This window comes from Zootoca vivipara, chromosome 1 (assembly GCF_965207765.1).
Source record: "Zootoca vivipara chromosome 1, rZooViv2.hap1.1, whole genome shotgun sequence".
In the NCBI taxonomy this organism is placed as follows: Eukaryota; Metazoa; Chordata; class Lepidosauria; order Squamata; family Lacertidae; genus Zootoca; species Zootoca vivipara.
This window is the reverse complement of record NC_142582.1, coordinates 129,377,220-129,402,963: the sequence shown is the minus strand read 5'-3', so window position 1 is coordinate 129,402,963 and position 25,744 is coordinate 129,377,220. Positions and strand designations below refer to the sequence as shown.

General features: G+C 45.8%; 1 protein-coding gene and 1 non-coding gene across 3 annotated transcripts; both read right to left on the bottom strand.

The window, feature by feature from the left end:
- Positions 1-315: 315 nt before the first annotated feature.
- Positions 316-25,734, bottom strand: DLGAP5 (DLG associated protein 5). 2 transcript variants are annotated; one of them, XM_035102328.3, is made up of 20 exons: positions 25,517-25,612; positions 23,685-23,927; positions 22,868-23,088; positions 21,646-21,726; positions 21,065-21,152; positions 20,364-20,468; positions 19,885-19,952; positions 19,008-19,294; positions 18,157-18,293; positions 17,405-17,534; positions 16,418-16,503; positions 16,068-16,228; positions 15,192-15,290; positions 10,723-10,942; positions 9,840-10,041; positions 8,761-8,821; positions 8,402-8,651; positions 7,439-7,485; positions 931-1,069; positions 316-535 (listed from the first exon to the last, which is right to left on the bottom strand). In XM_035102328.3, exons 2-19 carry the CDS (start codon positions 23,914-23,916, stop codon positions 974-976), a joined length of 2,571 nt encoding a protein of 856 aa, XP_034958219.3. In that variant the 5' UTR covers positions 23,917-23,927; positions 25,517-25,612; the 3' UTR covers positions 316-535; positions 931-973. The 2 variants fall into 2 exon arrangements, with proteins under 2 accessions (XP_034958219.3, XP_060126931.2); XM_060270948.2 differs by having other exon boundaries at positions 316-1,069; positions 25,517-25,734.
- LOC118075503 (small Cajal body-specific RNA 14) lies at positions 20,595-20,729 on the bottom strand. The gene has a single exon (XR_004691386.1).
- Positions 25,735-25,744: the final 10 nt, after the last annotated feature.

The following is a 25,744-nucleotide window of genomic DNA, read 5'->3' as shown; positions in this document are numbered from 1 at the left end:
GGGGAAGGGGGTGGGAGAAACATTTCAAAACTTGGCAGTATTAGGAGTGCTGGCACCTTCAGAAGTCCTAAGGTCCAACACTGATGAATAACGATACCAATTCAATTTGGACTTGTGGGTGACCATATCAAAACGGTTGGGAACCAGGGGCCTTTAAGCGGTGCTCCCCAAACTTAACATTATTGTGCTTATTAAATTTGCGTACAGCCTTTCATCCGTAGAATCCCAGGGCGGTTCGTAACATAATCACCTAGCCCCAATGGCATTCAGTCTTACCAGCATACCTTGGGGCGAAAAAACAACCCCAAACAAGGATAGTTTTAATACTGCTTTTATTTGGACCAGAGCAAATTCTGCTGTGCACCCTTTTGTGGACCCCGAGGTGTATGTGTACCAAACTTTGGGAAACAGTGGCCCACAGGATGGGCCACTGGCCTGATCCAGCAGGACTCGTCTTGCAGCCTCTTGTGGTTCTGTAAGAGGAAGTTATCTTTCTCCCTGGAAGTGGAGGTGAAAGGCAGAGGAAGGCATAATCCTGTGAACAGAATGTCCTCCAATCAAATTTGGCAAATCACAGCATGAAGTAGGTTAAAAAACAACAACAACCCACAGAGCTTTCTTATTTGCATGAATGGTTCAGGTCACAGCATTCACATTTTCCTGGCCCAGATTAGCCAGAGGCATTTTGTTTTATTCTTTTCCCACAGCTGCGTACACCACAGAATACACCCCGCCCAGCTTGCTGCAATATAGGACAGGTCTGAGCTGAAACAGAGAAATAGATTTTCCCCAGAACAGTTCTGGAACATTGCTGATTATGGGATTATGGATGAGGAAATATGTTAAAGAACCCACAGAGATACTGAAAGGCAATTCAGAAGACACAGACCAAACTTTAATTAAAGTTTAATAGTACTTAAAAACACCCACCCCGGTTTGTAAATAAAAATCAAACTTATTCTGCCCCTTCTGATTAAGTAAGGGGAGAGAAAACAATGAGGTCGTTGTTGGCCACAAATTTCTCCGCCTGGTTCCTCGGTGTGACGAAAAGGCTGCCATCCAGACTGGGCTGTGGGGAACAAATAAGGAAGGTTAAAGGGGCAGAGAACTACCCGCCATTCCCCTGCATGGTCAGAATCCATACTCTTAAGGACCTCGGCTGCCTCTTAAAACAATACCCAAGTTCCCCATTTTCTTGATGGCAGAGGAGAGCTTTTGGAGAGAACTTACTTGCTGCCAGTTTCGAGGAAATTGGGGGGTTGCGGTGGGGCTTCTGGTAGCCACCATAATCCTACCTAGCCCTCTTGAAATACTTCCTGAGATCTACCACCATCTTTTACCGCCTGATCTATTTTATTAAGGATCTTTGCTATGAGGTTCTTTACTTGCAGAGATAATTAGAATCAAGAGGTGCATGTCTGCAATTTCGCAGCAAACTTTGGCATCATGTCTAATGCTTTTTTTGTTTTTGCAAGGACAAGAAAGCAACCTTCTGCATCTCATTGTTGCAGAGTGCTTATTCCTAGATAGATAAATTGGTGAAGGAATTGGAAACTTCCCAAAAGACAGGCATTTAGTGTTCCCCTCCCTTCACTAAGGCTGTATTCTCCAAGACAACTTGGCCACTTAGGCCTCAGTTTCCAGACCCCTCCCTTCCATTATCTTGGCAATGACACAGTAATATTTTTATTAGAGAATATTTGATTACAAATCAATATACAGACAGGAAAGCGGTAAATAAACCATGTCCATGGAAATCAGGTGCATGTTGTACACTGCTGAAAAATTCCAACTTTTGGAAGCAGGCTAGAAATCTGCTCTCCTGCTTTAGGAAGAAATTGTATGGCAGCAAAAGCAGTTTGACAGCATAATGGACTCTCTCAGAAAGTGATGGGCTCTCCATCATTTGAAGTTTTTAAGCAGAGGCTGGATGGTCACCTGATTCTTCAACTGTGATTCCTACACTGCAAGGGGTTATTCCTTTCGATCCCTTTCCAACTCTACAATTCTATGACCTGCACTTCCCCTCTTATTTCAAGATGGAATATACATTAATCTGCCTCCTCTCAATGATAGCCAAGTGATAAAAGACTGACAAGTGCTTTCACAAACAGCATCTAAGCTGTTTTCATTGCTGGGTGCCTTACACCCACTTCACACTTGCATGCACGCATGCAATGAACGGCTTCCTTAGCAGAAGTGAGTCAGAGGCTTCTTGCTTAACAGCAACTGCCTGCAGGGCTTTCGAAAAAGTGAGCTAACGGGTTGGTGCAGCCAACAGCCTAAAAGGGAGATCAAGGATCCTCCCACAGAATTTAGAGATACCATCTGACAGATACGTAGCTATTGTAAACTGTAGAGTTACCGTTGCTTGTCATAAGCAGAAGCAGCTCCCGTGTGGATTGTTGTTGTTGTTGTTTAGTCGTTTAGTCGTGTCCGACTCTTCGTGACCCCATGGACCATAGCACGCCAGGCACTCCTGTCTTGCACTGCCTCCCGTAGTTTGGTCAAACTCATGTTCGTAGCTTTGAGAACACTGTCCAACCATCTTGTCCTCTGTCGTCCCCTTCTCCTTGTGCCCTCCATCTTTCCCAACATCAGGGTCTTTTCCAGGGATTCTTCTCTTCTCATGAGGTGGCCAAAGTATTGGAGCCTCAGCTTCACGATCTGTCCTTCCAGGGAGCACTCAGGGCTGATTTCCTTAAGAATGGATAGGTTTGATCTTCTAGCAGTCCATGGGACTCTCAAGAGTCTCCTCCAGCACCATAATTCAAAAGCATCAATTCTTCGGCGATCAGCCTTCTTTATGGTCCAGCTCTCACTTCCATACATCACTACTGGGAAAACCATAGCTTTAACTATACGGACCTTTGTCGGCAAGGTGATGTCTCTGCTTTTTAAGATGCTGTCTAGGTTTGTCATTGCTTTTCTCCCAAGAAGCAGGCGTCTTTTACTTTCGTGACTGCTGTCACCATCTGCAGTGATCAAGGAGCCCAAGAAAATAAAATCTCTCACTGCCTCCATTTCTTCCCCTTCTATTTGCCAGGAGGTGATGGGACCAGTGGCCATGATCTTGGTTTTTTTGATGTTGAGCTTCAGACCATATTTTGCGCTCTCCTCTTTCACCCTCATTAAAAGGTTCTTTAATTCCTCCTCACTTTCTGCCATCAAGGTTGTGTCATCTGCATACCTGAGGTTGTTGATATTTCTTCCGGCAATCTTAATTCCTGCTTGGGATTCATCTAGTCCAGCCTTTCGCATGATGAATTCTGCATATAAGTTAAATAAGCAGGGAGACAATATACAACCTTGTCGTACTCCTTTCCCAATTTTGAACCAATCAGTTGTTCCATATCCAGTTCTAACTGTAGCTTCTTGTCCCACATAGAGATTTCTCAGGAGACAGATGAGGTGATCAGGCACTCCCATTTCTTTAAGAACTTGCCATAGTTTGCTGTGGTCGACACAGTCAAAGGCTTTTGCATAGTCAATGAAGCAGAAGTAGACGTTTTTCTGGAACTCTCTAGCTTTCTCCATAATCCAGCGCATGTTTGCTATCTGGTCTCTGGTTCCTCTGCCCTTTCGAAATCCAGCTTGCACTTCTGGGAGTTCTCGGTCCACATACTGCCTAAGCCTGCCTTGTAGAATTTTAAGCATAACCTTGCTAGCGTGTGAAATGAGCGCAATTGTGCGGTAGTTGGAGCATTCTTTGGCACTGCCCTTCTTTGGAATTGGGATGTAGACTGATCTTCTCCAATCCTCTGGCCATTGCTGAGTTTTCCAAACTTGCTGGCATATTGGGTGTAGCACCTTAACAGCATCATCTTTTAAAATTTTAAATAGTTCAGCTGGAATATCATCACTTCCACTGGCTTTGTTATTAGCAGTGCTTTCTAAGGCCCATTTGACTTCACTCTCCAAGATGTCTGGCTCAAGGTCAGCAACCACACTACCTGGGGTGTACGAGACCTCCATATCTTTCTGGTATAATTCCTCTGTGTATTCTTGCCACCTCTTCTTGATGTCTTCTGCTTCTGTTAGGTCCTTACCACTTTTGTCCTTGATTATGGTAATCTTTGTACGAAATGTTCCTTTCATATCTCCAATTTTCTTGAACAGATCTCTGGTTTTCCCCATTCTATTGTTTTCCTCTATTTCTTTGCATTGCTCATTTAAGAAGACCCTCTTATCTCTCCTTGCTATTTTTTGGAAATCTGCATTCAGTTTCCTGTATCTTTCCCTATCTCCCTTGCATTTTGCTTGCCTCCTCTCCTCCGCTATTCGTAAGGCCTCGTTGGACAGCCATTTTGCCTTCTTGCATTTCCTTTTCCTTGGGATGGTTTTCGTTGCTGCCTCCTGTATAATGTTACGAGCCTCCATCCATAGTTCTTCAGGCACTCTGTCCACCAAATCTAAATCCTTAAACCTGTTCCTCACTTCCACTGTGTATTCATAAGGGATTTGATTCAGATTGTATCTTACTGGCCCAGTGGTTTTTCCTACTTTCTTCAGTTTAAGCTGGAATTTTGCTATAAGAAGCTGATGATCTGAGTTACAGTCAGCTCCAGGTCTTGTTTTTGCTGACTGTATAGAGCTTCTCCATCTTTGGCTGCAGAGAATATAATCAATCTGATTTCGATGCTGCCCATTTGGTGATATCCATGTGTAGAGTCGTCTCTTGTGTTGTTGGAAAAGAGTGTTTGTGATGACCAGCTTGTTCTCTTGACAGAACTCTATTAGCCTTTGCCCTGCTTCGTTTTGAACTCCAAGGCCAAACTTGCCAGTTGTTCCTTTTATCTCTTGATTCCCTACTTTAGCATTCCAATCCCCTGTAATGAGAAGAACATCCTTCTTTGGTGTCATTTCTAGAAGGTGTTGTAGGTCTTCATAGAATTGGTCAATTTCACTTTCTTCAGCACCGGTAGTTGGTGCATAAACTTGGATTACTGTGATGTTAAAAGGTCTGCCTTGGATTCGTATCGAGATCATTCTGTCATTTTTGAGATTGCATCCCATTACAGCTTTTGCCACTCTTTTGTTGACTATGAGGGCCACTCCATTTCTTCTACAGGATTCTTGCCCACAGTAGTAGATATGATAGTCACCCGAACTGAATTCACCCATTCCCTTCCATTTTAGTTCACTGATGCCCAGGATGTCGATATTTATTCTTGTCATCTCATTTTTGACCACATCCAGCTTACCTCTATTCATGGTTCTTACATTCCAGGTTCCTATGCAATATTTTTCTTTACAGCATCGGACTTTCCTTTCGCTTCCAGGCATATCCGCAACTGAGCGTCCTTTCGGCTTTGGCCCAGCCGCTTCATCAGCTCTGAATCTACTTGTACTTGTCCTCCGCTCTTCCTCAGTAGCATGTTGGACGCCTTCCGACCTGAGGGGCTCATCTTCCAGCGTCATAACTTTTATATGCCTGTTGTCTTTGTCCATGGAGTTTTCTTGGCAGGGATACTGGAGTGGCTTGCCAGTTCCTTCTCCAGGTGGATCACGTTTAGTCAAAACTCTCCACTATGATCTGTCCATCTTGGGTGGCCCTGCATGGCATAGCTCATAGCTTCTCTGAGTTATTCAAGCCCCTTCGCCGCGACAAGGCATTGATCCATGAAGGGGGGGGATCAATGCCTTGATCAATGCCCGTGTGGATTAGAAGAACGCATTACGCCTTATCGCCCAGCCTTAAGAGAAGTTAGTTACCCTAACTCCCCCCCCCCTAGGCTTTTCATCTGCCAAAGTAATGAAGGTTTGAAGTCCAGATTGTGATATCGGTTTCATAACTTTTGACCTGGCAATATATTGTGAATCGCGTGTGCATGTACGCGCTATGCAAAAACTTGTCCTCCGCTCTTCCTCAGTAGCATGTTGGACGCCTTCCGACCTGAGGGGCTCATCTTCCAGCGTCATAACTTTTATATGCCTGTTGTCTTTGTCCATGGAGTTTTCTTGGCAGGGATACTGGAGTGGCTTGCCAGTTCCTTCTCCAGGTGGATCACGTTTAGTCAAAACTCTCCACTATGATCTGTCCATCTTGGGTGGCCCTGCATGGCATAGCTCATAGCTTCTCTGAGTTATTCAAGCCCCTTCGCCGCGACAAGGCATTGATCCATGAAGGGGGGGGATCAATGCCTTGATCAATGCCCGTGTGGATTAGAAGAACGCATTACGCCTTATCGCCCAGCCTTAAGAGAAGTTAGTTACCCTAACTCCCCCCCCCCTAGGCTTTTCATCTGCCAAAGTAATGAAGGTTTGAAGTCCAGATTGTGATATCGGTTTCATAACTTTTGACCTGGCAATATATTGTGAATCGCGTGTGCATGTACGCGCTATGCAAAAATCACAATGTGGGGAAAACTGAAGCCAACCATGGGAGGGGAAGGAAACTGCATTTACTTAACATTCCCCACCCCACCCCTCATCCCCTATTGTTGAATTGAGATTGTAGGCTGCTTTGGGGCAGGGACCTGGCCATTTGTCTTCATGAAGCTGTCAAGGGTCCATGTATGCCGATAATGGTGCTTTACAAATAAAGAGTCAATAAGTTGGATAGAACGCCATCCAGATAAATTTCCACTCTGAAAAGAAGATCTGGTGAGATGTGTTCATGCTCAGTTGCTCTGGCAAGCCCAGAAATGTTACTGATTTCTAAGGAGGTTTTTTTTGGGGGGGGGGAGTGAAAGAGAAAGGGCTTCTTGACATAAGCCGGACTTTATTGCACCAGATAGTTGGAGTCCTTTGCAACTTGATGCATCCTCCTTATGGCACACCATAATCTGCATTATGGGGGTGTAAATCCTGCCTTGCATAGTGGAGTGAACTTGGCGTTTTTGGTCTTTTCAAATCCACCCGCCCCCAAATATATTTAACAGGAAACCAGGGCATCAGATTCGTCGCAGTAACTGGAGAAATGTTACAGTTGCTAGTCTTTAGAAGTCCACCCAACCCAATTACCCTGTTCCCCCTATTTTAAGACGTAGTCATAAAATAAGCCATAGCAGGATTTTTAAGCATTCAAGGAATATAAGCCATACCCCAAAAATAAGACACAGTGATAGGCACAGCAGCAATGCCGGCCGTGGCAGGAGGGGGGGGGGGAGAGACATCCCCTGAAAATAAGCCATACAGTGGAACCTCGGTTTATGGACGTGATCTGTTCCACGGAGGCGTTCGTAAACAGAGGCATTCGCTCCCCCAAGGCACGCTTCTGTGCACACACACGCTGCACAGATTGCTTCTGCGAATCCGACGCCACAGAACCCGGATCCGCGGTATTCGTAAACGGAGACGTTTGTATACGGGATTGTTTGTAAACCGAGGTACCACTGTAGTGTGTTTTGTTTTTGGTTTTTTTGGAGGAAAAATAAATATAAGACGGTGTCTTATTTTCGGAGAAACACGGTAGCTCCTTTTCAAACAAACATACCTGGAGTTCAAGCACTGCACCATCGCAGAAGTCACCGAGAAGAGAACCTGGAAAATAAGGATATATTTCCAGTGGGCTTTTTAACGTAACTTAGGTCTAGTTCAATAATATGTAGGAGAGGGTTTCTACTGGGCTGTGTCAAAAAGGTTTGAGGATACACATCTCGTTAGCAGGTACCTATCGTTCATGAATGACAACAGGGGATCACCGCTGTCCCATCTCATAAAACCAGCATAGGCAGTGACCGTTGGGGGGACCGTTGTGCAACCGTCACCAAAGGGGTCAGAACACAGTGTTTGGAGACTTTTTCAACGGGTGTTCTGATTATATGGAATTTCACGCAAGCTCGGAATGCAACCCCTGCACAAAGGGGGAGTTGCCTGTAACAACCAGGAAATAGCTTCATTTCAAGATATACTGGTAGTAGTCAAACACAAAGAAGTGTCAGCAGGGTGAGAATATAGGAACAATGAGACACCCACCCCCAATGCTTAACATGTTAACTTGGAAGTCTGCCACATTGTTCACAATGAGACTTCCTTTTTCCTGAAAAACAAGCCTGGGGTGGCAGCCTAAAGGTTCTGGGCCAGATTTAACAAACCCTTCTAGCCCTTGCAAGGTCTAGAGCAACAGGGGTTCCCCCTCGTCTCCCACGGGCCCCCATATTGCCTCAGGGGGTTAGGAGAGCCTCCAGAACAGAATTTGTTACAGCCTTGTGCTGAATTCCTCTTTCCATCTACAGCTTAAAGCAGCTGATCACAGAGGCTGTAACCTCCATACAAGATTATGCCACAATGCATTTGTTAGTCTTTAAAGTGCACCACCAAAAACACAATGTGGTGAGTGAGATACAAGCAGCTCCTTGAATTCAAATTCTGAATTGTTCATGTAATCACAGAATAATACATAGAATTCAGCCAGAGAGGTTCTTCCCGCTGCCTAAAAACCCCCATGGAAATCTACCTGTTTGACATTCTGGAGTGGGCAGCTCTTCAGCCAGGGAGCAAGATCCTTCAGGCTGGGAATCCTCCTTGGGACTCCATGAAAGAACATCCTGTTCACCCAGATCTGCAATGGTCTGTTTCACCTCTTCTGCAGCTTCTGGGACTTCCATTTTATCAATGGAACCACCCGGGTCCTGAGAATCGGTAGAAATCAAGTCATCCGTACCACACAAGGGTGATCCGCTGTCACAAGTGGCTGTTTGTACATCCTAAGAGTTCAAGAAGGAAGAGAGATAGGTTTTCAAGGAGCAGAATGAGAAGGGGGCCGTTCTGAAATTTCAGGACAGACACACATTCAACACAGACAACACAACTTACAGCAGCTTCTTTCGCCGTGTCTTCTGCTGTAGCACAGGGTTCCTCCGCAGCTTGCATGTCACTGTGGGGTGGGGGGTGGGGAGATCACATGTGTTCATCATCAGTCAGCAACTTGCATGTTAGGTTTTTAAAACGTTCATCTTGGAGGAAGGTGTGCATGGGTGTGAATGACAGCTGACAAGGGCGGCCCAAATTCTCCTTCTCGGTTTACGTCCAAGATACTGGACGAACAATTACAAGGGCAAAGTTTATAGCGTGAATTAGCACAGAGAAGCACTTGTCTCCCAGGCAAATATGCCAGCAACAGGATCCCCCCTGCCCAAACTGCATCTTTCCTACGGCTGGAACAAAATATCATGATACCATGCTCATCACTGGAAGAGAACGAGGTGACAGAGCTGTATCTGTGGCCAACAAAAATGGGGTTGTGTATTTTTGCCAGAGGGAATTGAGATGGGAGAGGAAGGCAGTGGGTTTTTAAGTTGTGCTTTCTGCGAGGGCATTTTCAGCACGAGTTAAAATGAACAGCTTCCCATGACAATTCAACTCCAAGTCATACAACCGATCATCTGGCACAGAGAAAAGGCGGCAGAGGTCTTGAGCAGAGCGCTGTGGTGCAGGAAGAGACCAGGCGTTGGTTGTGCCCCAAAAGGTGGCAAAAGCAAATGAGGGTTTCAGCTTGTGTGTTCCAATCCTCTAGCTCAGTGTGGATCCCACCCAGCAGCTGCAACTAACCTGCTCAACAGCTCACCAGCCTACATAAGCCTTGGGAGCCGAAAGGAACCTCTATTCACCAAGACAAAATAACTGTGGTGGGGACAAATGGAAAGCGGACCTGTTTCATGGTCTGTGTGTGAACACCCAAAATAATTTTTGCCGTTTACTATGCAAAACACTGTGTTTTCCTTGTCCAGGGCAGGGGGAGGCTGTGGCCAGGTGATGCTGGACTACAATTCCCAGCATCCCTGACTGTTGATCACACTGGTGGGAGCTGTAGGCCAGCCATATCTGGAGGTCAACAGATTCCTCACCCCAGACAAGATGGACTTTTAGTTTGATCTGGAAATCCAACTGCATACCATTGTTTAGAAATGCAGCCGAGCTCAGTTCTGGCAAGCTCCGACACTGCACTCAGATCCGAAAGAGGAGGAATGACGTTGGGCGTGGTTGGTGTGCCTAGCCTTACAACACAGGTATCTGGAAAGCTCTGAAGCAGGGCCCTGTTGGCAGATCTTGGAGTCATCCGCCTGGAAGTCCTGCTTGTAGATTGAGGAGTCCTGCCTGTGCAGTGGAGAGAGGAGGAGGAATAAATCAATGGATAGCCTATTAGTATGTCATGCATGTCAATAGAAAATCTGAATTCTTCAGAATTGCCCCATGTCCTGAAACATATAGAACCTGCTTAAATCTGACATAGGGGATGGCGGAAGATTGGCTCCAGCCTCTCTTCCTGTTTCGACTGGTGTACACTCAGAAAATTAGGAACTGGCTTCCACCATTCATACCCTGAAAACTTCTCAATGGGATTACTCAAGAATATCCTTTGTATGTAACTGCCCTGGAAAATGAGCTAGAAACTTTAACAGGTACAGAGTGAAATCTTCACTGGCTACGGGGCCCAATTAAAGGAGAGGTCTCAAACCAAAGAACTGAGTCTTCTCACTTTTGGAGTTGTTTCAATAAACCCGTGTGCTGTTTGGTGGGTGTGTATGTCTATGGAGAACAGGAAGCACACACACACTGCCTCCTAGGCTCACAGTATGTATAACCAAAACATTTGGTCTGGGGTAGGGGGTGGGGAGATAAATTCATGGTTCCCCATCCTACCTACTATTCCTTTTCTAAAGAGAGACCTGCTTCACCATCACCTCCATGCTCCTCATTCCCAGTAATCAAAATGAGTAAGGCACGCTCCCCTTCACGCCCAAATTCACTCACAAAAGGAACTGCTCCAGCACTGACCTGGGAAGGGCCTGGGTGATTCAATTTTGAAAAACCCTCCATCAAACGTCACTTTCTCCACTTCCTTTGGGCTTTCTTGACCTGCAGCCTCCACCACCAGCCCTTCTGCTTTGATCCTGTTCTTCACGGCTGCCTTTATCGCTGCAAGGCGCTTTCGGGCGGCTCTCCTTTCAACAGAACCACCCCCTGCTTTGGTTGCCCTTTCAGGGGCTGTCTTCTTCTGAAAGACAAAAGGCAGGACAGCATTTTCTCCCCACTCTCTCAGACACCTTTTAAGAGCTCAGACAGAAAACTGGCCCAGTGCAGGACCCTTCAGACTTCCAGATGTTAATAAGTTACCAGCATCCCTGCCATGCTTGCTGGGGCTAGTGGGAGATGAATTTAAGCAACACCCGGAGGACTAAAGGTTCCCCACGCCTACCACAGCAGTCAGGGAAGTGCCAATTCAAATCTCAGCTGAAGCCTGAAACCAGACTGGCATGGATCTAGAAAATCAGGCTCATCCGGGAATGTCTATACAGTAGTACCTTGGGTTAAGAACTTTGCTTCAGGATGAGAACAGAAATCGCAGCGGGGCGGCAGTGGGAGGCCCCATTAGCTAAAGTGGGACCTCAGGTTAAGAAGAGTTTCAGGTTAAGAACAAACCTCCAGAACGAATTAAGTTCTTAACCCGAGGTACCACTGTAGTTGCTCCGCCACAACCCTCTCAATTACCTACCACAGAAAGGAAGCATTTGTGCCCAGGTGATAGTTGCTACAATCTGTGGCGTCCAGACCTGGCTTTTTCAGTAATGGTTGCCGCTTAAGTCCTGCAAACTTATAATGATTGCAAACTTTGGAACTAGCTGGAACAGTAACTTTAAAGGTAAAGGGACCCCTGACCATTAGGTCCAGTCGTGACCGACTCTGGGGTTGAGCGCTCATCTCGCATTATTGGCCGAGGGAGCCGGCGTACAGCTTCCAGGTCATGTGGCCAGCACGACAAAGCCGCTTCTGGCAAACCAGAGCAGCACATGGAAACGCCGTTTACCTTCCCGCTGTAGCGGTCCCTATTTATCTACTTGCATTTTGATGTGCTTTCGAACTGCTAGGTTGGCAGGAGCTGGGACCAAGCAACGGGAGCTCACCCTGTCACAGGGATTCGAACCGCCGACCTTCTGATCAGCAAGCCCTAGGCTCAGTGGTTTAACCACAGCGCCACCCGGGTCCCGGAACAGTAACTTTAGGGCTAGCCAAATACAGTAGAGCTGGCTTATTATCCTGTGAGACCAACCTTCACCAACCTGAGGCCCTCCAAATGTTTTGGACTACAACTCCCATTAGTCTGTGCCAGCCCAGCTGTGCTGACAGGGGCTGATGGGACTTGTAGTTCCAAAACATTTGCAGGGCCCCCACCTTGACAAAGGTTCCACTGGGATATAGAGCCCTCTAGTGGAAAACTACAGAATGACATGGACTCCACTCACTACAGAAACCGCAAAATTGCTGGTTAGATTAACAGAATTGTTGGAAGGGACCCCAAGTGTCATCTAGTCCAACCCCTGCAATGCAGGAATCACAGCTAAACGTGTGCAGATGGAACCCTGACTTTTTCTCCTCAAGGCACTCTTTGATTCACTTCTCCAGAACACATTTCAAGCAATCAGTGTACTTCACATTATCTTCGATATCCCTGAAAGGTTGAACAGTGATTACTGTTGGGAAATTCATTCCCTGTGTGCAGCCATAGGTTCATTGTGTATCATATGCATACCTGCCAAGTCCCGGACTGCAGAATTCGGGATCGGCAGCCGCGTGACATCGGAAGTTGCGTAGACGCAACTTCCGGTGTCACTTTGCCCATTTATGGGCACCGAAAATGGCAAATCAGAAGGGGGAAAATGACCGCTGGCAGAATAACAGGAGACGAAGTGATACGGGGGACCGCTGGGAAAGGGTAAGAAAAATGGGGTTTCTCGGGGAAAACAGGGTACTTGGCAGCTATGATAATATGACTGTACAGTGGTGCCTCGCTAGACGAAATTAATTCATTCCACGGGTCTTTTCTTATAGCGAAAAATTTGTCTAGCGAATCCCATAGGAATGCATTGAATTTTTTTTAAAAAAATTTTTTGCCCATAGGAACGCATTAATTGAATTTCAATGCATTCCTATGGGAAACCGCGATTCGCTAGACGAATTTCTCGTAAAACGCATCTGTCTAGTGAGGCAAGCTCCGCTCGAAAAATCCTTTTGTTAAGCGGAAATTTCGTTAAGCAGGGCATTCGTTAAGCGAGGCACCACTGTATATGTTTTCATTCCACAGAGTGGAAGTGACGCAGACAGGATGTTTGTCTTACTGTGTTCCTAAGTGGAACTGTTGTTCCTTTGTTCTTTCTCTTTGCTGTGTGACGCTAGAGAGAGAGAGGGAGCCATGATGAAGAGCTCCGTGTGTCTTTATATGTAAACAAAGTAGTTTAGCCAAACGCTGTGCTACTGAGTTCTGTTACGCAACTGCGCAACCTCTGCGGATGCCTAAAGTGTGCTGGTGTCTTCTGGCATCAGTTGCTGTGATGTTCGGGCTGGAGAATGCTTATGAAGCTCCCGAACAATCACCCAGGAGGGGGAGAACATGCCAGCCAGGCATGTGTCCCTGCCAGGGTCCTACTTGTAAGTAGGCCTTATCCTGACCACCACATACTGAGAGCAGGGGGCTTGCCAATAGCCATGACCTGGAAGTTGCAAGTCTTACAGATCACTCTTAGCAAACATCTCTCTCTCTCTCTGGCACCTTCTACTATTTGAACTGCATGTGTGCACAAATTCGAAGAACCGCACAGGTCTCCCCCTCCCGACCCCGGTCAGAGTGTCCAGTCCCCCACCCTGCCCAGTTGGTCAGCAAGAGGATGATGGGGGATGGCATGGACCAGTTTTTGGTTGGACGAAACAAAAACATGATCCCCAATGAGCTTACAAACCAAAATACAGCACAAAGGAGACACGGGTCACCAATGTGAGTGCGGTCTGTGATGGTTTTAGTCGCAGCTGCTGAGGCTAGGTGACAGTTACCCTAGAGAGAAAAGGATCTCTCAGCGGCTTTTGACACCATCGACCATAACATCCTTCTGGACCGTCTAGAGGGCTTGGGAGCTGGGGGCACTGTCATACAGTGGTTCCGCTCCTTCCTCCTGGGCCGTGTTCAGAAAGTGGAGGTGGGGGATGAGTGTTCAGACCCCTGGGCTCTCACTTGTGGGGTGCCTCAGGGTTCTGTCCTCTCCCCCATGCTTTTTAACATCTACATGCAGCCGCTGGGAGAGATCATCAGGGGGTTTGGGCTGTGTGTTCATCAGTATGCGGATGATACCCAGCTCTACCTCTCTTTTAAATCAGAACCAGTGAAGGTGGTGAAGGTCCTGTGTGAGTGCCTGGAGGCGGTTGGAGGATGGATGGCGGCTAACAGATTGAGGTTGAATCCTGACAAGACAGAAGTACTGTTTGTGGGGGACAGGAGGCGGGCGGGTGTGGAGGACTCCCTGGTCCTGAATGGGGTAACTGTGCCCCTGAAGGACCAGGTGCTCAGCTTGGGAGTCATTCTGGACTCACAGCTGTCCATGGAGGCACAGGTTAATTCTGTGTCCAAGGCAGCTGTCTACCAGCTCCATCTGGTACGCAGGCTGAGACCCTACCTGCCTGCAGACTGTCTCTCCAGAGTGGTGCATGCTCTAGTTATCTCTCACTTGGACTACTGCAATGCGCTCTACGTGGGGCTACCTTTGAAGGTGACCCGGAAACTACAACTAATCCAGAATGCGGCAGCTAGACTGGTGACTGGGAGCGGCCGCCGAGACCACATAACACCGGTCCTGAAAGACCTACATTGGCTCCCAGTACGTTTCCGAGCACAATTCAAAGTGTTGGTGTTGACCTTTAAAGCCCTAAACGGCCTCGGTCCGGTATACCTGAAGGAGCGTCTCCACCCCCATCGTTCTGCCCGGACACTGAGGTCCAGCTCCGAGGGCCTTCTGGCGGTTCCCTCACTATGAGAAGCCAAGTTACAGGGAACCAGGCAGAGGGCCTTCTCGGTAGTGGCACCCACCCTGTGGAATGCCCTCCCACTAGAGGTCAAAGAGAACAACAATTACCAGACCTTTAGAAGGCATCTCAAGGCAGCCGTTTAGGGAAGCTTTTAATGTGTGATGGATTTCTGTATTTTAGAATTTCTGTTTTGTTGGAAGCCGCCCAGAGTGGCTGGGGGAACCCGGCCAGATGGGCGGGGTATAAATAATAAATTATTATTATTATTATTATTATAGAGAGAAAAGGTTGGTTTCCTGCCTAAAGGCATAGTCAAGATCTACTCCAAAAATTGAGAGAAGTATTTGTGGGGGTTTTTTTTTAGCAACCTCCTGGAGTTGCTTTGGGAAAGTCTATCTTTTGGTAATCATGTTAGATTGACAATCCAAGAGCAGAATTACAGAAGCGTCTCATACCTTGAGGGGTGGTCTCTTGGCCTGGACATTGTCCGCCATTTTCCATCCATTCTCCTGGAGCTTCCTCAAGTTCTCAAATTTTTTCTTTACATCTTCTACCTATATTCAGAAAACCAAAAGCAATGAGAAAGAAACGACGGCAGGACTAACAAGTTCAATTAGCCTTATTTATTAAACTGATTCATGTTGCTTGTTACTTAAAAGGTCCCCAAGTGACTTAAATTTAAAACTTCACTTGGCTGCATTCTTTGAAAAACAGGGTAAAAAGCAAAGGGCTAAGCCTGCAGAAATCATGAAACAGGGAACCAGATAGAGGGCCTTCTCGGTAGTGGCACCCGCCCTGTGGAATGTTCTCTCACCAGATATCAAAGAGAAAAACAACTACCAGACTTTTAGAAGACATCTGAAGGCAGCCCGTTTTAGGGAAACAAAATAAAAAAAATTCCTTCCAGTAGCACCTTAGAGATCAACTAAGTTTGTCATTGGTATGAGCTTTCGTGTGCATGCACACTTCTTCAGATACACTGAAACAGAAGTCACCAGACCCTTATATATAGTGAGAGGGTGGGGAGGGGTATTCTCAGGAGGGTGGTGGGAATGGGTGATTGACTGATAGGTGTGGAAACCCGACTGTTTACTAGATTATTGTATTTTAATATTCAGAGTGGCTGGGGAAACCCAGCCAAATGGGCACGGTATAAATATTTTTAAAATTATTATTATTATTATTATTATCATCATCATCATCATCTTCCCAAAGCTGATTTGCTCACAATGCAAATGGGAAGGATAAGTGTCCTGTATTGAAGTTGTGTGATGATCATGCGCTCTTGAAGAACCACCTGAATATGAAACTTTAAAAAACAGAGATCTTACCTGGAAGTTCACCATATCCCAGAATCCATCCAGATCATTACAGGTTGTTTCCTTTTCTCCGCGTCTGAACTCACAGTTATCCACAAGCCCTTCAAACTGCTTGAATCTCTCGGCTATCAGCAGCCTGGTTTGCCCAACGGTTGTACGGACCAGATTTTTGCCTGTGGAAATGAATATTTCATTATGTACGTAAAGTGTTTGACGAGACATCTAAGAAGCTTAATTCTTACAAATCCCGCTTGTGTAGCTTGGGAGTGTCACAGCCAAAGCCATTTGGGCCAACAGACTCGAGCAAACTATTCCATCTAGGACAGCAATTCTGCAACTCCTCCTTCAGCTTCTTCTCTTACCATCCTCTGGAATATCCGCCTCAGCTGCTCCATCCCACTCAAGGCAATGTGATTCCAGTTTCTCTGTCTCGCACCGAAGGAGGTTTCTTTAAAAAAAGAAGCACATAGACAGAATGAGTACTTGGCAATACTGGACAGGGTGGGCTTCACGCAAACCTTGCTCCAATTCCCAGCCCTTTAAAATAATTTGCATTTGCCTTCTACCCTTCAGCAGCAGAGCTTCAGTTGGCATCGCTAGGGGTTCCCCACTTCTTCCTCACAATGTGCCCTGCGTTGGAGGTTTCACTGAAAGAGGGTGACTGCCTTGAAGTCATCCAGGGAGTTGTGTGTCCAGGTAAGGATCTGAGCCCTGTCTTGCCAGGTCCTGGCCCAACCAACCATCCACTGCATCACACACGACCTTGGTCTCTCAGCCTAACCAACCTTACATGATTGTTGTGAGGATAAAACGGTCCGCAAAAACTTATTTTCCATTTGAGGACCCGTTAGTATGACGGTGCATTTAATTCAGTTACAGATATTGCTGCATATATTGAGTATTGTACTAACGACGGACAGCATAAAATGGTTTTAGAGAAATAATAAAGATAAGTCTGCGAGAGAGGTAAACTCCTTGGATGATTCTCATGCTGTTCTATTAAGTTGCAAAACATCTGTGGAGGGTTTCCCCAATGCCAACCAAACAAACCCCTCCATTTAAGATGTGTTTGAGGTGTCAATGGGCTCTGAGCTGAGTGAGAGGGAAAGTGTGCCAGATTAACGGGCTAAAAAGGAGCTTTAGAGACTGCAGCTCAAAGGGAAGAGGGCAGCTAACTAAAGTTTATTTTACTGGGTCAAGCATTTGGCTCTGCAGTTAATTTGAAGGCAAAGTGAATCTCATACAAAGCAGAGGGACTACCCATCAAGAGAGTGTTCCATCAGCCAGTGTTCTCTTCAGTCACACTCCCAAGTGTATTAGTCTGGACCCCTCTGCCCTTTTGTACAAACCTGAAATAGGGCACATTGTGTTGTGGCTCTCCTGCTGGGTCAGATGAATCACTTGCTGGCAGATCTACTTTCGGTGGATTGATCTGCTTTTCAAAGCAAGTAGCATCCATTGTTTCTTTAGTTACACATTCTGAAAGATGAAGGATATTTTTACAGTGAAAACTGCAGAAAAAGATCATGCCGCAATATAACTCTGTCAGTCCGCCTGGTTGAACTAATTGCCTACCTTTTGACGACCTATCGAGTTTAAACTTATACTGTATATCCATAAAACCATAATATAGGTGCTATTGGAGGATACAGGAAGTTGCAACAGCTTACAATTCAAGACTATCACTCTCTAGTCTCAAGCCACAATGATAAATCATCTTGAGCTTCAGTCCACTAAATGGCACAATCTTAAAAATAGGTTCAGCATTTTAATTGTGTTTTACAATGTTTGAAGTATTTTGGGTGGACATCACATGAACAGCATGCAATTCCTGTTCCTAAATTTGAAACTTTCATTAGCTGCTTTGAAAGCCTTGTGGGGCTATGAAGCAGGATACATATTCCATATGAACACATCGATAGCTTAGGAAAGCCTTACAACAAACCTAGAAGGCAGGTTGGCATTGCAGGTGAAGGGGCTGGGAGAAGGGCAACTTGACTAGGACCAGTTGTGAGTTCAAAGTGGAATATGGGACTTTTGACTGAAAGTTAGCAACTATGCTACAAAAGCGCTCTCCACCCCCCCCCAACCCCCAACACACCTGTGTTAGCATCTGGAACTTCAAGTACAGGTGGATGTTCCTGAAGATCTGCCTTTGTCATTCCTGGGCTAGAGACCTTCTGTTTAAGCCCACAGTCCTGTGGCAAAGCTTCCAGAGCACCTTCTCCAGGGACTTTGCTAATAATAATAATAATAATAATAATTTACTTGGCATTATGTTTTACATGTATGTTTTAATGTATTTTTAATCTTTTGTTGGAAGCCGCCTAGAGTGGCTGGGGAAACCCAGCCAGATGGGTGGGGTAGAAATAATAAATTTTGTTATTATAGTTATTATTATTATATGGCAAGCATCTGAATAGACAGAACATTACAGCATTTAGGCAGTTTAAGTTCCATTAATGACATAGCACAGAAGCTCTCCTGCAAGGAAAGGAAGGGGTGGGGCCACTTCTCTTACATGGCATTTTGACTGGGTCAAGGCAGTGCACTCATTTGCCGCAGCTACTTCAAAATAAACAGCAGGCAGCTTTCCACTGATATTTTTTTAATGAAGTCAGGCTTGCAAATATTCAGATCACTCAGGAAATCTGAACTCTGGATCTGAGCCTTCATGATATTGGCCTGAGTCAAGGTCAATTGGCCTGAGTCAAGGTCATGTCAACTCTAAAGGACTTCCCAGATCTCATGGTTCTATCAAATGATGCACATCAAGAGTGGCTAAAGTCTTTGGGGACAAAGGCCACAGTAATTCATGGTAAAACCTTCACGAGCTGAAAGTACCAATTTTTAATTTCTAAAAAGGACAATTTTTGCAGAGGGCAGAGAGATGTCACAAAAGCATCTGGGCAACTCCTTATCTCATAAGAGGACCCTATGGTAGCCCATTACCTGGTGGTCTCTGCAGGGCTCCAGCAAAGATTGGGTGACAAGAATACATCTGCCTTGGAAGGGGACATTGGCTTGACTTTGTAGGCGGTCAAACCCTCCAGAGGCTTGAACATAAAATTCTGGGGGGCAAATGAGCGCTCTCTTCTTTGTGGTGGAGGAGCCAAGATGATAGGGGCTGGAAGGTTTTCTTTCTCCAGGTTTTCTTTCTCCAGCTCTGCGGCTGTAGCCAAAGGGATTTGGGTGATCAGAGGCTCCACTGAATGATTCTCTCTCACGCCACACAACACCTGTAACAGGACATAAAGGTTTATTTGTTTTTCTTGAATTATATGGACTTTTCTCAGCCAGTAAGGAGTACAGTGGTACCTCTACTTACGAATTTAATGGGTTCCGAACGCACATTTGTAAGTCGAATCCCATAGGAATGCATTGGGAGAAAAATTTCGTAAGTAGAAGCAACCCTATCTAAAAATTCATAAGTAGAATAAATCCTATCTAAACCGCATCCAAGATGGCGGATGGAGCTCTGTTCGTAAGTAGAAACATTCGTAAGTAGAGGTACCACTGTAGACAACATGTCACCCTAAATGCATTACTGTATAAGGGTGATACACACACACACACACACTCCATCATTGTTACACTTCTAGAAATATGTATGCAGATAGGAGAACTAGAAAAGCAGATAACATTGGAAATGTTGGCTGATGGGAAGTGAAGTCCATTGACATATGGAGAGCCATCCAGTCCCCGAACCCTGCTCAAGATTATTTTCCCCACGACATGTTGATAACAGCAATCTAACAAACAGGGCTGTAGAGATTATTGGTATGAAGGTTGCAGTGTGTGAAACACTAGGAAAAGCCAAGACACTTACTGTTGCCTTTGCATTTTTGACCCCTCTCTGCTTGCTGTTACTTGCTTCCCTTTTCTGCGGCGGAAAACCTAAAACAAGAAAAGTTACAAGGTTCTGAAAAGCTCATCAAAACAAGGAAGGAGAAGTCAGAAAAATTTCTCAAAAGCTTTCTATGGGGACACATCCCAGATATTTGGGAAGGGTTCAGTGATAGAGCATCTGCTTTGCACGCCAAAAGGTTCAATCCCTGGCATTTCCAGTTAGGGCTGGGATAGAACCTAGTCTAAAGAAATCTTAGGGCGCTGCTTCCAGTCAGTGTACACAATATTGAGCTAGATGGACCAATAGCTGACTCAGTATGAGGCAGCTTCCTATGTTCCTGGAGGAAAAAACATGCTGAAAGTTCAGTTTGGGCCAAAAAGAAAATGCAGAGTTGTTGCTATATATGGATTGCCTGATGTTTCGCTCCCCAATCCACAGCCATTTACTAGCTCACTCACCTGTGCTCACAGCGGGCCGAGATATCTGTGGTATTTTGGTCAGAGCAGCAGTGGCCGCCCTTGTAGCTCTTCTGGTGGCAGTTGTGGAAGTTGAAGGCTGCACCCCTGAAAGTTAGGGGGGGTAGAGAGGAAGAAAAAATGTGTACTCTTTAAAATATTTCACATTCTGGGTACAAGACGACAACAGCGCAACCTACTCAGAATCAAGTCCCACTGCGTTTTAGCAGAGGCTGTACGTGGCATTAATTCACAGAAGACCTGAAAACTGCACAGGACCTGCCGTGGGAGCCAATAAATTTCTGTACGTGGCTGTTGGGAGTCACACTCATACAATTAACAAATGCAACCAATTCCATCTGCAGCCACATTGCCTTACATATCCAGGAGTTCAGTGGAAGACTTGAACTCAGAGCTCCAGGAGCAGTGCTTTAGCACTACACTACAGTAATACCTTGGGTTACGAACACGATCCGTTCCAGGTCACAGTTCATAACCCGTAAAGTTCGTAACCCGAACCGCCATTTTGCGCATGTGCAAAGCACACGCCACTTCTGGGCACGCGACGAAAATACTTCCGGGTTTGCGCAGTTCGTAACCCAAGGTGTTTGTAACCCGAGGTATGACTGTATCCAGAAACTCACACGTACAGCAGCCCCCAAAGGTTTGGGGCAACCCTACAGAATTTGGATGACGATGCATACCTTTCCTCTCTTTGGGGGGTTTGTCTACGTAGATCTGTCTCTGGTTATGCTGAGCTGTTTGCAGAGTGGAGCCCTTGCTAGGCACCATCTATAGAGAGAAATGGAGTCAGGGTTTCAGAACTGCATACCTTTGTTACTGGGAGACACACACACACAGTTTACCATCCATTTACTTCTACAAAGCCTTCCTTTAATTCCCAATAAGAGCCTGTGGTGAGACAATTGCCTCAGTTATATGAACCTTACATCTATTCTTGCAAATAAGCCTGCTTGCAAATATTTTGGCTGCATATATATATATATATATAGGTAGGTTAGAATTTACTTTGCTATTAGTAAATTTCTATGAGGGCTCAAATTAACATAAACATTTGCAAAGCTATAAACTTTTTGAGTTGGCTATGATCCTTAATTTCAAGATGCAAACACATAACACACAAACCTAAGCCCATATGCAGAAATAAATAACACCACCAACAAATAAAGACTACGTACCCTGGTTTATTACCAAGCTGCCATAGTTCTAGCAGCTCATTTTTCTGTTCAAACCACATGTAAAAGAATAAAAATGTAAGACAAACCACTGATTGCGGTGGTCTAGCTGGGGGTTTGATTGATTCTTGCAACTGGTTCTTCACCTTTGACCTTGTTAACCGCATTTCCTAGGAATACCCAACAGATAGAGTAAGCACGCATCACCCCCAGAAATACACATTTCCTATTAAATTTTTAAGCAATAAAAGAATTTTTAAAAAACTGTATTTGCACCTCCTAACCAGAGTAGCCAACCATATGAAAGAAATCATTGACCATAATCAGGTATCCTGGCAGACAGGAAAGAAGTAACACTCTCAAATTTCTGTGACAGACCACCACCTTCTATGATGTATGCATGATGCTTTTAGGGTGGTCTCTAGTGAAGGGGTTGGACAATTTCAAAAGTCTTTAAAAGTTCTTTATTCTTGGTCTCGCATCCTGCCTCCATCCATTTGTCTCTAATGGATTATGGACTTAGGGGACTCAGTACCTTGGGGAGCTGGGCAGCAAAAGCTACCCACCCCCTATTTTTCTATAGCTTACCTATCAGCATACCTCTGTGACCAGCAAACCAGGGCAAACACCATGCTCAAAATTGTTCTTACTGGGTACATTTATCTGCTTTGAGGTGAAAACCTGTGTACACAGTACCATTTACCCTACATCCAGTGCACTCAAACTGCCGGTTTGGGAAGTGGTATGCACACGTTAGCCACACTCCAGATCTATCCTGTCATTTCCTTTGAAATATTGTGCTTTGAGGCATTCCCCCTCCCCCCTAAAAAAAAGTTTTCAAACTGAAAGAATGGCCTAGTTGTGCTTAAAGCCAGTAATGTGTGCACAGGCCAAGTCACATTAGAAGGTTGCATGCATATCTTATTTTCTCCGAGGGAAGCGCTTGAGTGTTTGAAATGAGAACTTATGTACTTCCCTTACCCTACTTCAGGGGACAATCTTATTCAAAACAAGCTACCCTGGCAAACCCCTGCTCTGAAGGCCCTTGACTTTAGTAATGGAACACAATTGACTGTCAGCACCACAATTACACATAACAGACATAAATTATTGGCGTGCCCATTGTGAATCTAGCAGATTCCTTCCTTCCTTAAGCACTACCCACCAATCCCTTTTTTCTGGTCCACATAAGGCATACCACCCCTTCAAAATCAGAACCTATTCCAAACCATAATATTCAACTCTGGTTTGGACAAACTAGGACAACCCAACATCATGGAAAAGAAACACAGGAGAGTTAAATACACGTACCACACTTGCTGCTTTTGTTACCGTCTCCTTTGGCTTGCTGAGCACCGGTATATTTGATGGTTTTGAAAGGAAGGCAGGTGCCCCTGGTTTGAACTGCCCACATTTAAATATGGGCTTTCTCTGCTCTTGTAACTTCCGCAGTTCTTTCTCAGCTTTGTAACGCTGTAGCAGTTCCAAACGCTCCTGTTCACGAGACTTAGCTGAAGCACTTGATTTCTGGCCTACATGGGAAGCAAAAATAACTTTAGATCCCCATCAGACTAACTTCACAGGAATTAACAGTCCAATCCTATCTGTGTTTACATCAAAACATCTCATGGATTTCAATATGATTTACCGTACTTCCAAAAGGGACCTAAATTGGAGACAGCCATATTCATCTACCTATCCACTATTATCCCAGGGTCTCATTCCTAGTCATTCATTGTCATTTCAGTCCAGAGGATCAAATATGCAAAATTATCTGCCACTACATGAATCACTTTACATTTGTTTAACTTTACAGTAAATTGCACCTGCCATTTTACTGCCTGTTCAGCCACTTTCAAGAAACCTTTTTGTTTTAACCACTCTAATAAATAATCCACTATCATTAGCAAATGTGTCTCTCCCACTGTTCACCTCTAACTTAACATCTTAACATTTGAGTGCCTTAGGAATTCTGGGGCAGGTGACATCTGAACTTGGTCATTTATCAGTTTCTGTTTTGTTAACAAGGCCTCTGTAGCACATTAACTTTGGAGATGTAGGAAACTCTACAATGACAGAGTCTAAAAACCAGTGCTTTGTCAAACACGAGTTACAAGTTTTTACTTACTTGACTTTGTGCTGCTCCTTAGGGAGTATCCTTCACCTGTCTCCTCCAGCAGTGAAAGCTCACCATTTCTTGATGCCTGTGCGTTGACATCAATGAGTCCAAACTGCCTGCCTTTATTAAATTCCTTGTGTCTGCTCTCCTTTTGGGAAACGGACCTTCGGTGAGCAAGTTTTGTCTTCAAGGCCTCCGTACTTAGGTCCTTTTTGTACCGAGTAGCAAAAGTGGAAGCCATCCTGCTGTTTTCTAGATGCGAAGTGAGAAAGATTATAGGCTATGGATGCCCGCCCTTTTGGGGCACCCTACTTGCAAAACAGTAGTGTATGGAAGTGAGAGCTGGACCACAAAGAAGGCTGATCGCTGAAGAATTGATGCTTTTGAATTATGGTGCTGGAGGAGACTCTTGAGAGTCCCATGGACTGCAAGAATATCAAACCTATCCATTCTGAAGGAAATCAGCCCTGGGTGCTCACTGGAAGGACAGATCGTGAAGCTGAGGCTCCAATACTTTGGCAACCTCATGAGAAGAGAAGAATCCTTGGAAAAGACCTTGATGTTGGGAAAGATGGAGGGCACTAGGAGAAGGGGACGGCAGAGGACGAGATGGTTGGACAGTGGTCTCGAAGCTACTAACATGAGTTTGACCAAATTGCGGGAGGTAGTGGAAGACAGGACTGCCTGGCGTGCTCTGGTCCATGGGGCCTACAGCAGAAACCTGAGCACCTTGTTTATCTCCTGTCTGGCAAGTTACCTGTTAATGTTGGATTACCAGGGAGCCTAGCCACGCCGTGTTTGCTTGGTACATTTATGAACATTTATTATATATATAAAAGACCTTAAAATTCTTATAACAGCACCCCTGACCAGTTGCAGATGACTCGAGTTGTGGCGCTCATCTCGCTCTATAGGCCAAGGGTCATGTGGACAGCAGGAGTAAGCCTCTTCTGGGGAACCAGAGCAGCGCAGAACAAGTGGCTACTTTAAGATGTGCAATCGGGAAGAACGTAATGAAACACCATCCTGACACAAGGGTCAGCAAACTTTATCAGCAGGGGGCCGGTCCACTGTCCCTCAGACCTTGTAGGGGGCAGATTATATTGGAGGGGGGCAATGAACAAATTCCTATGCCTCACAAATAACCCAGAGTTGCATTTTAAATAAAAGGACACATTCTATTCATGTAAAAACACGCTGATTCCCGAACCATCCACAGGCTGGACTGAGAAGGCGCTTGGGCCAGATCCGGCCCCTGGGCCTTAGTTTACCTACCCGTGTTCTGAGATATTTGGATGAGGGATGTTTTGCAAATCTAACACATACCGTAGTAGAAAGTTCCCTGCTGCAGGATCAGGCGAAAGGGGGCAAAGCATCCAGATCTCACAGTGGAAGACCAGGTACCCCAGTTAGGAATCCTACTTGTGGCTCCCAGCAACCGCCACTCAGAAGCAATTGCTGCCTCCCAGCTGTGGAGGCAGAGCCTTCGTGGCCATTGACTCCAATGGGTCTACTCCAAGAAGGACTGGCACCGCACACCACCTATTATCCCCAATTAGTCAGGGGAAAGCGCGCGCGTGGAAAGTAGCTGCGATAGCAGCCTCCGCGATTCTGCCAAACCCTCATTGTGAAAGCCGTCCAAGTAGGCGGCCATCCTGTGGCAGGGAGTTCCGCAGACACGCTACGCGAAGGAGGACTAGAGTTCGGCCGATGCTTCCCAACCCCGCTCATAAGACGAGGAACGAACCGCCAAGCGACCGATCCTCCACCCACTCAGTCCCTTCCTCCCCCTCCCCATTTAAGGGGCCTTCTCAGCCCCCACAGCCGGCCGGCCAACTCACCAAACGCAACCTACTAGCTCCAGCGTCGACCCTCAAACTGCCTCTCGGCTGGCCGCAAATTCAAATATTATAGTCCCCGTCGCTGATTGGTCGCTGGCGTCAGAATGAACAGCGCCCATTGGCTGTTTCGCCGACCAATTGGAGGCTCTCTTGCTCACGCCCGCTTTGGGAGGGAAAAACAGCGTCGCCCCCTCCCTTCTTATTTCACGCCGCGTCTCTCTTTTCCAC

Coding starts and splice junctions, on each gene's coding strand:
- DLGAP5 (XM_060270948.2), bottom strand. CDS start 23,916: ATGGCTTCCACTTTTGCTACTCGGTACAAAAAGGACCTAAGTACGGAG. Junction 17,535..18,156: donor AGTTCCAGATGCTAACACAG/GTGTGTTGGGGG, acceptor TTCATCTTTCAG/AATGTGTAACTAAAGAAACA. Junction 16,229..16,417: donor GGCGGATATTCCAGAGGATG/GTAAGAGAAGAA, acceptor TCATTTCCACAG/GCAAAAATCTGGTCCGTACA.